Below are 17,293 nucleotides of genomic sequence, written 5' to 3'. Positions count from 1 at the left end.
GAAAACAGAAAGAACAGTGCCCTGGAGCAAGCCTTCAACATTGAAAGAAGGGAACTTCCAAGTGATACTATCCTATATAATAAAAGCTTAGGTGGTGTCCAGGGAGGGGCCGCCACAAGATAACCGGCAGGGGAGGGCAGTTGGGGGTGAACAGGCCTACAGGGGAGGGCAGTTGGGGACAATCAGGCCAGCAGGGAAGTGGTTAGAGGGTGATCAGGCTGGCAGGCAGAAGTCATCAGGGGCAATCATGCAGGCAGGTGGTTAGGAGCCAGCAGTCCCGGATTGTGAGAGGGATGTCCTAAACCGGCAGTCAGCCATCCCCCAAGGGGTCCCAGATTGTAGAGGGTGCAGGCGGGGCTGAGGGACAACCCCTCCCCCAGTGCACAAATTTTGTGCACAAGGCCTCTAGTTTTTCTAATAAATATGGTTGCACCATAGCCAGTTTGGCTCAGTGGACAGTGTGTAGGCCTGTGGACTGGGTCCCGGGTTTGATTCTGGTCAAGGGCACATGCCTGGGTTGCTGGACACATGCCCAGGTTGCTGGCTTGATCCCAGGTAGGGGGTGTGCAGGAGGCAGCCAATCAATTTTTCTCTCTCATCACTGATGTTTCTATCTCTCTCTCCCTCTCCCTTTCTCTCTGAAACCAATATATATATATATATATATATATATATTTAAATGTGGTTGCAAGCTAAAAAAAAAAAAAAAGAAAAAAGGAAGGAAGGAAGGAAGGAAGGAAGGAAGGAAGGAAGGAAGGAAGGAAGATTGACCAATACCTGATTCACAGGAAGTTGATAGAATTTATTTTCACAAGTCGGATGTTCAAATAGTGCTATTGGCTATGCCAATCAGAGTGCTTCACTTAATTGGAAACTAAATCTGAATCTTTGATAAGTGTTTTTGCTTCAATCCAATTTACCTACATTTTCCAAGACCGGAATGAAAGAAATGATGAATAAATGAAAGCCTATTGAGCTGATGTTTTTCTGAAAAATCATCTACATGCTATTATTAATTCTTTCTCAGTAACCATGGTGAGGAAATTTTGTGAAAACCCAGCAAATAAATTTAATAATGTGGGCATTCTGGGTCAAAATAGATTTACTCAAGAAGAATTTTTTTCAGTTAGTCCCAAATTTCTTTCTCAGTGATAAGTGACATAAACCATTAATAAGCAGTGAGATTCTGTCATAAATATCTTTAACTTTGTTCACATAAAGCTCATAAGTATGTAATAGATCAATGTTTTTAAGACAGTAACATAATGTACTTTCATCCTCACCGATCCCTAACTCCAAGTTGTCTCAATACTTCCAAATTGAAGAAATGCATGGGGGTCTCAGATCATAGAGTTTCTATCATTATACAGTTAAATTTCCCTTGCACGATGCCGGAAAACAAGTTTGAAGATATGGGGTGTAAGAAGGATATCCAGGAGAGAGGAGGAAAGCTGCACCACTCTGGCCAGAGTGTAGGAGATGAGAGATGGGCAGGTAGAGGGATGTTAGACTGAAATGCCTACCAAGGGTAGAGGGCCTGATGCTTCCCTTCCCATTAGCATCTCTCAGAGTCAGGCTCTGCACCAACAGAGAAGACCACAGATGTTTGAGAAACCAGAGCTGCATGGTTAGGGCAAAGCAAATGTTCAGTCTTCCTTCCTAGCCTCCCTTGCCCCCATGTGAGGTGCGTGCTGAGTTGGAGCACACAGACCACTCTAGGGACCCTCCACCTGAGGTGCTATTAGCATCTGAAGGGCTACAGCATAGTTAGGAGCTGGATGAAGAAAATGGCAGAAGGTAAGAAAGGTAGACAGCACCTCAGAGAGACTAAGGAGGCCAGGTCAGCAGGGAGAAGCCCACAAACCCTAAAAGGAGGTGAGGAAGACATTAGCCAGCATTAGCAACCTTAACGCCTCTGCCCACTTCACAGCCCAGGCCCATGGCACCTCAAAGGAGAACTGCCAGAGCAAATCCAAAGACCAGCAAGAGGCCAGGGCTCTAGCCAAACCCCAATACAGGGGATATAATGTCATCCTCCATAAATCCTGAGGCCATCTTCGAAACGAGCAAGGGAAACAGGGAGGAAGGGCTGAATAATTCTTTCAAGTAAATTGAGCTACAGCGGGAGACATGCTAAATTATTCGATTAGATTAAATTTTAAATCATATTGAGCTAATTTTAGTTTTGTTCTCACTGCTCCGTGGTCCAGTCCTTCTGAGGAAGATCAATTAAGTTTTAAGAGAAAAGCTACATTTTCTGTGCACACCCAAATTGCCGTGTGAATAAATTTGCAATCATGCTACAATTGCATTGTTTGGTTTAAAGGAGACATGGTGAGGACAATTTTACTCAGAGTTCACAAATTTCTGAAACTAAAAAGAGATTGTTCTTCTCTAAATACATATTAGAGAGAAATATGCTAAAAGACAGACCTGAGTTCTGACCCCCACTCAACTATTTACTCCGTTAGTCACTAAAGAAAATCACTTCATCTCTACAGCAGTGCTTCCCAACAGATGTGTCTAAGATGATGTACTAGAATATTGATAAAATATTGACCATCCAGCCATCAAGACAGCCAAGGCAGGGCCTGCAGTGGCTGGAGCCCTCGGCCTTTTATCTCTGGCTGCCCTAGTGTGACACATAAAAAACTCTGTGTTTTAAATTTGATAATTTGGGAGAATTCTTGTCCTAAATGATTCTCACCGATGGAACGGGTGAAGGGGAAGGAGATATAGAACAGATATTTTCAGTCTTTTGTATTCTAGTAGTTCATGCTTCTATGAATGTGAGCAGGACATTTTAATTACAAGAGTCACAGGAGTTCCTACATACATGACCTGAAAAAAAAGAAAAGAATCTCTGCACTTATTTTTAAAAACCTCTGATTACCTCCCAAATTCTTGGGGCAGGGGGGTCTATTTTACATGCATGTATTTCATTCTATTCATACTGTACAATTGTTACACAATCTAGAAAAAGTACAAAACCCTAATTCATTTTCCAAAACCTGGTCAAAGCTAAGGTGCAAAAAGGAACAGTACAGTAAGTTATAAGAAGAGTTGGGGTGACCTGTACAAATCATACAGCCTGTCACATGATGTTTTTTTTTTCCATCTTTATGGTTGAAAGTATTACATAGGTCTTCTTTTTTTTCCCTCAGTGACCCCTCTTAGCCTGCACTCACCCACCAACTCAGGCGTTCATCCCACTATTGTCTGTGTCCATGTTATGCACATATGCATACAAGTTCTTTAGTTAATCTCTTTCCACCCACCTACCCTTCCCCACCTTCCCTCTGAGATTCATCAGGCTGTTCCATGCTTCTATGTGTCTGGGTCTATTTTGTTTCATCAGTTTATTTCGTTCATTAGACTCCACATCTGAGTGAGATCATGTGATACTTGTCTTTTGCTGGCTAATTTCACTTAGCATAATACTCTCCAAGTCCCTCCATGCTGTCTCAAAGGGTAAGATCCTTTTTTACTGCTGCATAGTATTCCATGGGTTAATTACCTGGAAAAAAAAAACCTCTGCACTTATTTTTTTTATTTTTTTATATTTTAATACATTTTTATTGATTTCAGAGAGGAAGGGAGAAGAGAAACATCAATGATGAGAGAGAATCATTGACCGGCTGCCTCCTGTATGCCCCCTACTGGGGATCGAGCCCACAACCCAGGCATGTGCCTTGACTGGAATCAAACCTGGGACCCTTCAGTCTGCAGGCCAATGCTCTATCCACTTAGTCAAACCAGCTAGAGCTGCACTTATTTTTTTAAAATCTCTGATTACCCCCAAATTCTTTTTCAGCAGAAACAACTAAAAATTCAGGTGTCCTTTTTCTTAGATAACCAGTATCTTTTTTTACAGTTCAACTCAGGAACTTACCTAAGGGTCAGAAAATAAGAATATTAGAAAGGAATGTACAGACTGTTATAATATTCACAAGCAAAAGCAAAATTACCTATTTGGGATTAGAAATTTGCATCCACCTTTTGGCAAACCATTTTGCTATAACTAAATTAATTTGAAAATCAATTTTTAGAGTAGTGATTAAAGGGATGGTAAGTGATCAATAATTAGTGCAATTCTCACCCACAAATGAGGCTATTATCTTCAAAGTAAGTGAAAACCTTTTCAAGATGAATGCCTCAAACCTGTTGAGTATTTTATTTGAATATGAAAGATCTTTTGCTTCCCTGCTCCCTTCCCCTGAAATTGCTCATTTATATCAATAAAGAATGTAATGCATGCTGGATTGATCTACTAGCCATTTTCAAGTTAAAGCTAGGTTTTATGGACTTCTAAGATTTTTCTGTTCATTGAGATTACAAATGTTTTGCTACTTTTGGACGAAAGAAGGAAATGCAATGTTCATGTCAATGAATAAATCACTGATTGATTCATCTGAGAATATAGCTGTCTGTTAAGAAGTGTGGACTACAACAGCCCTGGCTGGTGTGTCTCACCAATCACTGAAGGGTCTCCAGCTCCCTAATGGCCAAGGGCACATACCTGGGTTGCAGGTTCCATCCCCACCCTGGTCAGGCGCATGCGGGAGGCAACCAATCAATGCGTCTCTCTCACATCAGTGTTTCTCTCTCTTTCCCTATTCCTCCCTCCCTTCCACTTTCTCTAAAAATCAATGGAAAAAATATCCTTGGGTAAGGATTAACAACACAACAAAGTATGTATCAGAACAGATCCAAAGAAAGAATGGTTGTCACATGTGCTGAGAATAATTGTTCTAGCTTTTGAGTTTGGGTGGCCTACTAAGTGCCAAGCAATGATCAAGATGCGTTTGTGGACTCGTTAACTCTCACCATAGTGACTCTATAGTAAGTGTTACTATCACCACTCTGAGGTAAAAATGGCAGGAATTTTTCTGACTACACTCCAAGAAGAGATTTTCCACATGCAATTGTTCATCACAGTCCAATATCCAACATTGTTTCTAATAGGTTAAGTGTTCACAGCACCAAGAAGGTGACACTTGATGCCTTTCAAACCCACAGGTTAACTATGCCGGCAGTTAACACTTTGCTCTCAATGAGCAAAGACTGCCATCTTGTGGAAGTTGCACATATAACAAAAACAATCATTCTATGGAACTAAACATTTTCATTGCACTCATTAAGAATTTTGCAACTAGATTCTTGCATTCTTGCACACACACACACACACACACACACACATGCCGATGTTGCTTATAATTAATAGAAAGGCAAAACTTTCCTTTAGGTGTGATTTTAAGTCTCATTTAAAGGTGGCAGTGTTTTGGAACATTTTGGAAAGATAAAATATCTCCTCCTTTATTACAAGGACTCATCCCATTAGTCTTTAACCAATTAACTGCCACGATATTTTGTATTTAATTAAAAAAGGCCTGCCGCTTGCACCTATAGACGCTTATGGCGTGCAAATGGTTAAGGCGGTGCATTAGGTTGTGTTGAACTTTCTTTACCTAAACTTTAAATGATTTTTGTTAAATAACAAAAAAGAAGGTGTGGTGCAACCTTTTGATGGAATTTCCAGAGCACTAGATGTTTTCGCTGGAATGGATGGCAGAACTCTGGGCTCGGAGAACACTTTCATTCCCCTCCTATACTTCCATTCCATGCTGGCCGGTATCCTGGAATCTGTTGTGGGCTAGTCAGGGCTTGACTGAGGGATCCTATGGCCCACATGGTGTGTGTACCCCAACGATGGAATCTCCCTGCAATGCCTTATCCTCCTGTGTTTCAGTGATGAGCCATGTAAAGGTGTGATGATACTCAAAGGCATGTAGAGATGCCTCTTTCCTATTTCCCCTCATGCATTCCTGCCACCCAGCTCACTAAGTCCACAATTACTATGACCAAAAATTACTTAGATAAAGACCTTGTGCTATTAGAATCAAAGTGGGTGACATAGAGTATGTATTCTTCCAATGACTTTTTCAAACCAACATGGTTCCAGGTGTAGAAATAATAAAGACCTATTGTCAGTGATACCAGACACTGCTGAGGAGATGGAGTGGTCAATCATGGGTTCCTGAATGAATGTGAATGAATGAAAGAATAAATTAACATGAATGGAGGGCATTAAAAAGAAATGATGTCACAGTGTTGCCTGGGCCATTCCAGCTGAACGTGCAGTTGTTGTTTAACATAAATTTTGTACCCAAGGAAGTGCCTGGCATGAAATCACTCTTTAAATATTTCTTGAATAGATGGGTGAATAGGAGGGAATGGAATAAATTAGAAGACAGCATCAGCGATAAGAAAAAGGTAGGATTTCAGAGCAGAGCCCTTTTACCAAAAACTATTGAGTATGTTTAATTAACAAATATGTGCTTGTTCTGTGTTAGGCCGTATGGAAGATGGTGAGCACACTGGCATCAACCAAGTAACCACAAATAATCACAAATAATGATAAGTGCCCTGAAGGAAAACTCTCCCACATCTACAGGCACTAATACAGTGTGGTTGGTGTGGGAGGGCGGGGGAACTTGGGAGCTCATTTTGAGCCCTGATATGTTTTCATTAAGCAAATGCTGCTATAGTTTCCTTCTATTCCTACATGTTCCTAGAAACTCATATTTAAGAAGAGTTGGGTTTTTTTTAGATATGAACAAATTTTTCCTTCAAGATATTCAATGGTATCTAGTCTACCTAGTGTCTTTAGGCAGGCAAATACCTAAAGGGTTTGCTAATGTCATTTGGATAGCACTTATGGACAAGTCAAGCAAGCAGTTTGATGTTGTGATTACACATGTGTGTGTGATACCTAACACGGTGTCACAAATTCCCACAAGTAGTTGTTCCTTTGAATCAAGGCACTATTTCCCAGTGTATCCCTCCAATCTCCAGCTCTATGGATTATGTTATTGGGTAGAAAAATGAGAAAGGGGGAATGAAAGTCAGACAAGTTTAGGAAATGCTGTCTTAAACAACATCATGCAAGTTTTCTTACCTGCAGGTCTTCGTATGGCCTTTCATAGGCTGACTTCTCTGTAAATTTCCAAAGGGTGTGTTTTTTTTTTAGTTATCGACCATGGAACCCTTTTCTTGCAGAAGCCCTTTGGGTACTAGTGTACCATGGAACACACTTTGAGAAATTCTGTGTTTTCTAAATATAAATGGCTTTGCCTGGGATAGAGGCTGGAATAAAGGTGATCCATTAATATTATGAATCCATTAATATTCCTAATCATTTTAGTAAATTTAATTCATCAAATTAACTGCTGTTTTTAAGAACTTGAGACAGCTCCACTTCCTAAGGAAGAAGTCCAGGTTGTGAGGAGGCTCCTGGAGTGTCAGCAGGGGGCGCTGTGGGTGAGGCTATGGGAATATCTAAAGGTGGATGATGGACATTGGACCAACTCTCCCCGGGGCTTTCTTACTCTTGTTTAACTCAGGTTGGATGTTGACCCCACCCCCAATACTATATTTTAGCTCATTCTTATGGACCCATGGATGACATGAAACAGGTAAAAAGGTAAAATATTACTGAAAGTGAGTTGTTTACTCCCTCCAGATAGGCATAGTTTTCCTTTCTAACATTTTTAAGCAGTCTCACGCCAAATAATCCAAGACCCGGGCCAAGAGTATAAATATGGGTCCACACCATTGAAGTCTTAAGCATGTAAAGGTGACAGATCAAGCTAAACACGGTGAGATAAAGTATGTTCTATCCTCTTACGTTGGCAAAGATACCTTCCGTATCCCTGGGAGGCCAGGTCTGCGTTTCTAATTCATGACTAGTTGGGAGCTCTTCACCGACCAGTGACAGGGTCCGGACGCTGGTCCCCTCCCTCCCACATCCGGCTCTGTCCCGCACAAGGAAGGGTCTCACTCACGCACAAAGGTGTGTGCACCTGAGCATGCACAGCCAAGCTCTGCCCACAGTCCCAAACACCCCACACACACCCATGTGCACCCATGGCTGTGAGATCTGCTCTCAGGAGCTAATACATGGGAATGGGGCTTTCCGAGCACTCGGAGCTCTTTGGGCAAGAACTTCTAGGGAACCCGGAGGATGGTGCTCACTCTGGACAGGCTCGTGGCTTTGGCCCTGGCGGGTCTCACCCTGTGAGAAGGGGTGTAGCTAGGGGGCGAGGGGGGAGGGAGGCAGGACAGAGCTAGGCAGGTCTCAACCAGCACCAAAAGAGTATTTGGAATTGAGAATAAAGCCCCTGTGAAAATCACACTAGAAAAAGCTGCAGTCTTTGCAGCTACCCCCAGCCTCTGGGGGAAAGAAAAGAAGAAGAAAAAGGATAGTTCTTATTTGAATGTAACTACTTCTGAAAGCCTCCGGTCAACTTTCCTCCCTGTTCTGCGAGGTGAGATGATTTCCCCTTTGGCACTGAAAGGGAAACTAGATCAGTTGTGTGAAAAACTAAAAATGATACATTTTCTCAACTTCAAACTTGTCCCAAGGCTTTCTCCCACACTGTGTTAAATAATAGAAGTCTTTTTAATTGAATTTCTTTGTGTGTAGCATATGCTGGGCGACATTATGCCAGCATCTCGCTCTAAGCAGCAACCCGTTCTTCATAAAAGCATTAAGACCCGGAGCAGCGTTCTGCATGTAGGGAAGGAACACAGGCCGGCAGCAGCTTGAATCCACATAAAATCAGCGCCTCTGAAATGTAATTGTGAAAACACGTTGCGACAAACTGGGAAGTGGGGGAGATACTTAGGATTATAGAATGAAACCAAAAAAAGAAGGAGGAGAGGAAGGGAGGAGGAGGGACAGTACCGTGGCGCAATTGCCTGCAGAATCAAAGCTATAACGTGTCCTAGGGTTCTGTCTGCAGGCTCATCTCTATATTCATTTCACCTCGAAAGCCACCCCCCTATAGAGCGGGGTTACAAGTGGACGTGCTGTGGCCCGAGGCAATACCTGTAACACATGATTGTGCTCTCCACCCCTTCAAGGATCCTGGAGCTTCAGCAGAATGGCGACATGGACATCCTGAAGCACAAGTGGTGGCCAAAGAACGGCCAGTGTGACCTGTACTCCTCAGTGGACACAAAGCAGAAAGGAGGTGCCCTGGACATAAAGAGCTTCGCAGGGGTTTTCTGCATCCTGGCTGCTGGGATTGTCCTCTCCTGCTTGATAGCCATGCTGGAGACGTGGTGGAACAAGAGGAAAGGCTCCAGGGTCCCATCCAAAGAGGTACTTGACTGGGAGCTTGGGCAGTGAGCTGGGCCAAGGAGCAGCTGTGTCTGTGGGGAGGATGATGGCGAGGAAGGGGTTGGGGGGAGGGTCCTTGTTGCTTCTTGTCTTGAAAAGTGGAAATAAATTTGTGAAGCCAAAAAATTGGTAAGGCCAATATCAATTTCCACTTTAAGACATCCCAGATAGAGGAAGAGGAGACTACCTAGTATTTGAAAGACTGATAATGTTATGTGCCTTAACGGGCTTTGAAATTCTCCCAAATCTCTGGATAGAATTTAAGTCAATGATTTGTTAAAGGCTGAGATTGCCTTGACCAGTTCACAAAGATGCTTATCTTTTTATTGCCATGACTTGCTTAACTTATACCTAAATTACTTGGTGTCTCTGAGATTCGGCCTAAGAAATCCAATATGACAGTAAAATAATTAGAATTTTCTCTTTACCACCAGTGACTGCTGCCCTCTCTCTGTATGTAGACCTAAGAGAAGTGGTTATGTTTTTAGCTCTGATGACCCTAAGTTTAACAAATCCACATCATGGAATATTTCTCCCTTACTCATGAGTTAGCTCAACTCCAAGTCCATATTAAAATTTTTACAGAGATCTGAGAGAATACTCACAGAATTACACATATTTATCTTAAAGTGGCATATGTGCCCTGTTTTCATAAAAAAAATTATGAGATTTATAACTATCTTATTTCCACTGAACCAAAAATGTGAAAATGTTTAAAATAATAAAATCATATTCACTAAAGCTTCACAAATTGAAATGAAGACAACCTAAATATTCTGAGTGATCTGACTTGCTGGATAGCTTCAAGGGAGAGTTTAAACTTTCTATAACTAGGCCTCGGCTAACTGAGGCCTAGAGCAAGTCCTGACAGGATCTGCTTTAATGCACAAATAAAAATGGCTTCTCGCTTGCATATGAATTTTTGCATGTTAATGCAGTCTTTCAAACATATCGTTTTCTAGTCTAAGAATTCCTTCCTACCACTTTATATGCAAAATTGATCAGCACCATTTATAAGGAAAAGCCTGGCTTAGCAAAGATAAATCTTCGCTTCCTACTTGTCTGAAGGATCATACATTCTGCATTAGTGAAGGGTGAACTAAAAACGAATCAGGTTTTAGTGTCATATTTTCTTTGTGGAATAAGCTTCTGGTATCTCTACTGACATTGATTCAATGCAAAAGACCACATTAATGCAACATTAGAGCTGAGACTTCATATTCTCAAAAATCTGGAAATTAAGGACTCCCCAGGCTCCTTATATGTTGAATTACTATATATGATATTAAATTTTTGCACTATTATATCTGTTGATGGATGACTACATTATAGTTGCTGTGGGAACCATAAAATTATCTTTCAACCCTCTAAAGTCTCAGTGATAACACTGCATTAATGGATATTTTTATTGGATTTCGAAATGAGAAAGGAGAAGGAAAACACTGATGCACTCAAAATATTTTTCACTTAGGAGCACTATACTAGCACAATAAAAAAAAAAATACATACTCCATTCTAACTCATGACAGCTAATCCAGATCTTATGAACAAATATTTTATTTTATGATTAATAGATATTTTTAAATCCTTGCAAATTTGATTTCTTGAACCTGGCTATAAATAAGATTGATACAAAGAACAATTTTATTTCTTGCCAGTTTTATTTTTTAAATATTGGGCTTTAACGCTCCCATTTAGTGAAAATCTTAAGGGATTTATGAATTGATTTCAGCTCCAGAAATCTGAGGTTTTACTTTCTTTTCCTTTATTAAGCACCTTTTTACTGAGACTCCATTATCATAGCTCAAAGCATCTTTGATTTAGAGAGCATGTAGCATATACCAGAACCTAAACTAAAACTGCTACTCACATGTGAGGACTTGAAAAAATCTCTAAAAGTCCCGCTGACCTCACAAAATTGCCTCAGGTACTAGGTAGGTAGCTTGAGTGTATGAAGTCCCTCAGTTAGAAAGTGATTCTCTTGTGTTGAATGTTACTCTCTCCAAACAATCTTATATATCTTTAGCCTGAGGAGAAATAACACTGTAATAGTCACTAGCACTCTAGTGTGAACTAGCATATCAGCATATTGTACCACTTATCTCTAAGAATGGAAAGTTAGAGTTAGGAGTGAGTAGTGTAAAGGAACAAATATCTCACTTGGAATAAAATACCCTGCAATAAGACACATGGGTAAAGAAGAGGTGAGGGGAGAAGGGGGAATAAGTTGCCAAAACCATACTTTTAATTTGTACAATTTTGCCTGGGTCTGTCGCTGCTCTTATAGAAAGCAATCACCCATCTACTGCTTCCATATTTTGTAGTTGCATGTGGCATATGCTTATTTTAGAACTTCAACTGCAAGAAAAATATTTATTATAGATAATCTTATCTCAGTATCTTATTGGTACCCCCAGAACCTGGGACAGTGCCTGGCTCATATTAGGTGCTCAATAAATACTTGTTAAATGAATAAACCCCAAAGTTCAGTTCATCACATATCATGTTTGCTGAACTACTTTTTTTTAACCATGGGAGCTAGTACTGATGAGAACCTTATCTTCTTTTTCTTCATCTCCAGGATGACAAGGAAATTGACCTGGAGCACCTCCATAGACGTGTAAATAGCTTGTGCACAGATGACGACAGCCCCCATAAACAGTTTTCCACCTCGTCAATTGACTTGACCCCTCTGGACATTGACACTTTGCCAACACGACAAGCACTGGAGCAAATCAGTGATTTCAGGAACACTCATATTACCACAACCACCTTTATCCCAGAGCAGATCCAGACTCTTAGCCGCACACTGTCAGCTAAAGCTGCCTCTGGTTTCGCTTTTGGCAACGTGCCTGAGCACCGAACTGGCCCTTTTAGGCACAGGGCACCTAATGGGGGCTTTTTCAGGAGTCCTATAAAAACAATGTCATCTATTCCTTATCAACCAACTCCTACCCTGGGGCTCAGTCTGGGTAGCGATCCAGACCGAGGCACCTCCATATGAGCATCAAACAAAATCTCTTCACTGTTTCCTTTGTAGGACTCCCTTTGCAAGGAGCAACTGTAATGTTGTGGGACTAACATGGATGTAACATTTTTCTTTTTAATCAGGATTATTAGTAACAATTCTAGCTCTCCCTCCTCCCTCTTCTATTTCTGTCCCTCTCTCTCTTTTTCCCTCTCTTCTGATACATTTCCTTCTGCTATTATTCATTACTCTATTTGTTCCCCCAGAATATAGTATACTAGGATCCAATTAGTCCGCTTTTCATATACTGTACTTCAAGTATAGGAAATGTGCACTGAGAATACTAAAAGTATATATGCAGGATTAATTTTACATAAAGGCCTCTTACGTAACATTTCTCTATTTTTTGAAGATATAATTGCAATAACTTCAGTCTTTTACATTCTTCTGCTGCATCCATACAATGCTCCACTGCTGTTCAGTGTCCTTTAACTGTGGACCAAAGGCAACCCCTGCAGTGTCTATAAAATACTTTAAAGACCATTCAGGCCACATAATATGAGAATGCAATTTTGTAGGATTACAAAAAAAGCCATTAATATGCCAGTCAAGACTACAGTTAAAATTACTCTTGCACTGCAACAGTGCATATGACCTTTATGTGATTGTACAGTATTAAAAGTTTTTTCTTATGTACAGTAAACTTTATCATATGGCAGAAGCCTCTATTGTGTTAAATAAATTAGTATCTCATACATATACATATATATGCACCTATATAATGTGTATATATATTGAAAGGCGGCCATTGCTATTGCAATTCATTTAATAAAGCTTTAGTTTAAAAAAAAGTATTGTATACAGGAACTATGTATAGTGCAGGGGGTCTTTTCAGTTAGAAAAGGCAGGTTGCTTTAATGTTATTCTGATTCGCATTGTTTGCCAACAGAGAATATTTTATACTTTTGTTATTAAAACATCCAGAGCGATTTACTATTTGTTCCTAGATGTAACTCATTTGAATAGGTTTTGCATTTGTTATTCAGCAGTGCATAAAGCTAACCTTGGTAATAATTTTACTTTTAATTCATTATCTAAATGGGGAAAGCTATTAGCCGAACCACATCCGCAACAGCACATAGAGCTCTATGAGAGTTTAAACATAGATCATTGGAGGTTGATAAAGTCTCTTCCAAAGCAGTAAGCCAATTAACACAACTGCAGTTGGGGAGAGGTGGGAGCCCTGAAGGAATATTGATGTGGCCTTAATTACCGTCATACGTTATCCTAAAAAAGAAAATATAATAACCATACTGGGCTCTCTACTAAACCCCCTTTTTTATTTGGTTCTATTTGGAGGAGTTACGTATTTTCTACATTAGTGCCAAGTGTCTAGAAGGATGACAGCAAAAACAGTGCCTCTTTGTGCACAACCCTTTTAAAGTAGCATTCTTACCTGTTAGAGATGTAAAATGAACTTTGTTTGTAATCCTTAAATTAAAACGTGATAAGTAGGAAGCGAGAACTTATCCTGTGTTCTTAGCAGCCATACACTTATTTTACTCTAATTCATTCTGTGGCTAGGATTGATGTAGGAACCAACGTATGTGATTTGCTTTAGAAGAAATTAAAAGGTATATTCTTAAGGTATATTATATTTTGATGCTAATTCTGTTCTGGGGAGCATCTTGTACTGTCACTGTTTTTGTACTAAATCTTCAAATATTGTCTACTGTGTAAGGCAGAAAAATTTCTTATCATGCAAAAACCATTTTGTTTCCAGGGTAACAAGTACTTAAGTGCATGCACAACTTGTTTTCCCTTGTAACACTCATGATCTCATCCACGACTCTGATTTTAAAACTAAAAAAAAAAAAAAAAAAAAAAAATCTTTACAAAAAGCTATATAGGGACATACCAGATGTTTCAGTGATTTTAGCTATCAAACTGTTAACCATGTACAATATTTAAAATAGGCCTATTTTGATGTATTGCCTATTATACAAATACACAAAACACTTTTTGGAGGCCTCAGTTATGAGTGGCAGAGCTTTCTGTGTATAATTTGTCTAAATAATTTGTCTAATAAAAATGTTTTCTAAACTTGCTCTCATACCATTGAAGTCTTAACTACAAAATTTGAAAATGCTTACTTCCTCACCTATTGAACTGAATTTTTCTAAAAATTTATCTTGAGTTCATTAATGCATAAAACACATTAAGTTTTGATAGCCGAACTTTGCCGAAATGTGTGGCCCTCTAAAAACAATACTAAGTGATGTCCTAAACCAACGAAATACTGCTTTTCTGCTATCTGAGACTATTTGAACACACAATATATTTGTTTTTCTTTATGAATGTCTCTGTGAGCACTTTTTGGGGACAGATTTATCCTGTTGTGTGTAAACAGTGCAGTCACTATAATAGCAAAAAGAAAATCAAAGGTAATTATTATACTTAGAATTTACTTATTAATAATTGTTTTGCTGTTAGAGAAAAATTCATCATGCTGAATCTATTAATTTGAAATTTGTCTCCAAATTATTTCTAATACATTATTGCATTTGAACAATAATTCATCTTGCATTTAAATTGCTCAATGGTTTTCTATCTAGAAATATATTCAATTTAGATTAAAATTTCTGCTATTCTAAAATCCCATTGAAAATGAAATTTTCAAATGTTGGAACCAGGAGGAACTGTAGACATCTAGACCATCTTGCCTCGTTTTACAAATAAGGGAAATAAGGTGCCAGGAAGATGGGACTGGCCCACAAGTTTGTCAATCTGAGGCTTAAAACTGAGTCTTTTTTTGTTTGTTTGTTTAACTCTGCCAAGTCCCATTTGGTCACATTCACTGGTCCTCGTGGATTGGAAAGGTAGGGATGGCTCAGGTACATGGCTCCACCCACTCCTCTGGCCCAGCTGAGGCTGTCAGTCTCTAGGAACCTTCCTTCCTGTCTGGGTCCACATGGAGCATCCCATTCACCCACTCCCCTTAAAGATGGGAAAGTGAACACCTTGGGCTACTTCCCCAAGGTCATGGCTCCTGGCAGCCATCAGTCCAGGTCCTGCTTCTGTCTACTGCTACTTCCTTTAACCATTGTCTGTCCTGGTTCGCACCACTTACACCAACCGGGCTATTTCAAAACAAGACAAATACCTTATATCCACGTGCTTCTATTCTTCTCATATAGTCAATGTATTCCTTTGGTGAATCATTAAGAGTTGTCACTTTTAATCACTCAGAACTTATGCACAGGTTTTGATTTAATCATATATTAGAAAATTGTAAGATCTCCTTTCTTCCTCATACATATCAAACTACAGGCAATTTGTCATTTTCTTAATTATGTTATTTTCCATTTCCTTTAGTTTGGGATTGGTTGTGAACTGAATAAATACTTTCAAAAATAGACTCTACTGAATGGTACTTTGCTTCATCAATTAAAAAGAAAAAAAAAAGATGAGAAGACCCATTTACCCCCACAAAATGCTTTCTAAGCCATACAATTAGATAACAATCTATCAGTACTTTATAATCAGAATTTTTGGAATAGTGGTACACATTCTGTATTATGAGCATAGTAAATAAAGCAGAACTAAGAACTTCTGTGCCGGTAAACATGGGGTTTATCCTTAAATATACATTTCATGGTAATTGACAAAATACAATGGGCTCACTAAAAGTTGGCTTTCTTCTGCAGTGTTTATATTTCTAAAAATTGATTATAGTCCCAATCCTGTGATCAGATATTAATAAATGGCTAGCAATTGTGGGCATAGTTATTATTTCAACAAAATTTAGTAGATACCCATCCCCCATGAGATAGCATAAATGAGCTCCCTTGTGTGGAAAAGACTTACTGACATTGAAAAATCAGGAAATAAAGCTATTTAGATTTGATAGATTTAATTCAGTCCTCTTAGTGTTACCAAAAACCTATTATGTGAAAACCACTATGCTAAGCAGTTGCAGGTGGCATAAATGAAGATACATGTTTCTGGATGGGTCTGGATGTGTTCTACTGTTATCGGAGAATTGTACAGGTGGACTCTCTCCGTTGCTAGTGGGGTTCTTATGACATCTTGAGGAAAAGAATTTTCTAAGGCTCACACAGGAGTATGAGTGATTTTTATTTGCTTCGACTTATCTCTCTCAGTTCCCAAAGTCCCACTTCCCCTACACTAGTCCTGACAAAATGTGCAGCTGGGGATTCAGCAGAGCTAAAAACAAAGCCAGTATCCACAATGTCGGTTCCATAATGAAGCTGAATCCGCTACAGCACCAGGCTAATTCCAGTCCATTGGTCCACTGTGTGCCATGTAGGTGGAAGCCCTGAAAGCCAGGAGTCAGGTGTGAGCAGCAAGAGAACAGGGCTTCTTTGTATTTCAGATTCCGCACCTTGCAGTGGCCAAGCCTATTCTGGCCAGTGCCCTGTTCTCAGGTATGACTGACAGGCCAACGCCCTCTCTACGTCATTCAGACCTTAGTGGGCATGCGTTTATCCTTTTCTTGTTCAGTCCCTTTCCCCAGGATCTGTGGGGAACAGACCTGGGGAGTATTAAACTGCAGCTTTCTGGCAAAGCTGTACAAATGGCATGCCTGTATTATCTGGCCTTCCCTTTGCTCCTCTCCTGTTAATTAATTAATAACCAGGTGGTTACAACAGAATCACTACCGCCCATTTCTTTCCTTGCCCCATATCACCATGCAAGATATAGATGCCATCTTACAGACTTTCTGAGGTGGCAGAATGAGTCACCCAAACCAGTGCAGTCATCTTTGTGCCCAGACCATCCAACCAACTGCTGCAATCCATTCTTGTTCTCCAGGGCTAACTGGGTCTGTCCTCTTAGATTCAGATGATCTCCACAAAGAAGACAGAGATTTCCCAAGATGCCCGACCAGGAGGCCAAATTTTCAGAAATGTGAAAATTACCACAAGCCAGAGGCAAACTACTATCTGGCCCTTCCTCCTTATCAATACCTGCACGATACCATTCAGAGACTGACTCATACCCTCGGGCGTCCAGTCAGAAGACACAGATAACAACTCATTTTCTGTCCCTGTGGGCTAGTTCTGGTAGGGTTCTGCAGTGTCTTTGCTTCAAAGGGACCAAACTCAGCCAATTTTGTT

At 40.0% G+C, this 17,293-nt stretch overlaps 1 protein-coding gene across 1 annotated transcript in view; it reads left to right on the top strand.

Moving 5' to 3' along the window:
- GRID2 (glutamate ionotropic receptor delta type subunit 2) overlaps positions 1 to 15,570 on the top strand; it is a 1,378,765-nt gene extending 1,363,195 nt beyond the window's left edge. The window contains exons 15-16 of the mRNA XM_059665394.1: positions 8,926 to 9,166; positions 11,766 to 15,570. Coding sequence (XP_059521377.1) covers positions 8,926 to 9,166; positions 11,766 to 12,188 — 664 coding nt within the window. The 3' untranslated portion in view covers positions 12,189 to 15,570. The remainder of the gene's footprint in view (positions 1 to 8,925; positions 9,167 to 11,765) is intronic.
- The last annotated feature ends 1,723 nt before the right edge of the window (positions 15,571 to 17,293 follow it).

The sequence above is a fragment of the Myotis daubentonii genome, chromosome 1 (genome assembly GCF_963259705.1).
Source record: "Myotis daubentonii chromosome 1, mMyoDau2.1, whole genome shotgun sequence".
In the NCBI taxonomy this organism is placed as follows: domain Eukaryota; kingdom Metazoa; phylum Chordata; class Mammalia; order Chiroptera; family Vespertilionidae; genus Myotis; species Myotis daubentonii.
This window is presented reverse-complemented; position numbering and strand designations above follow the sequence as displayed.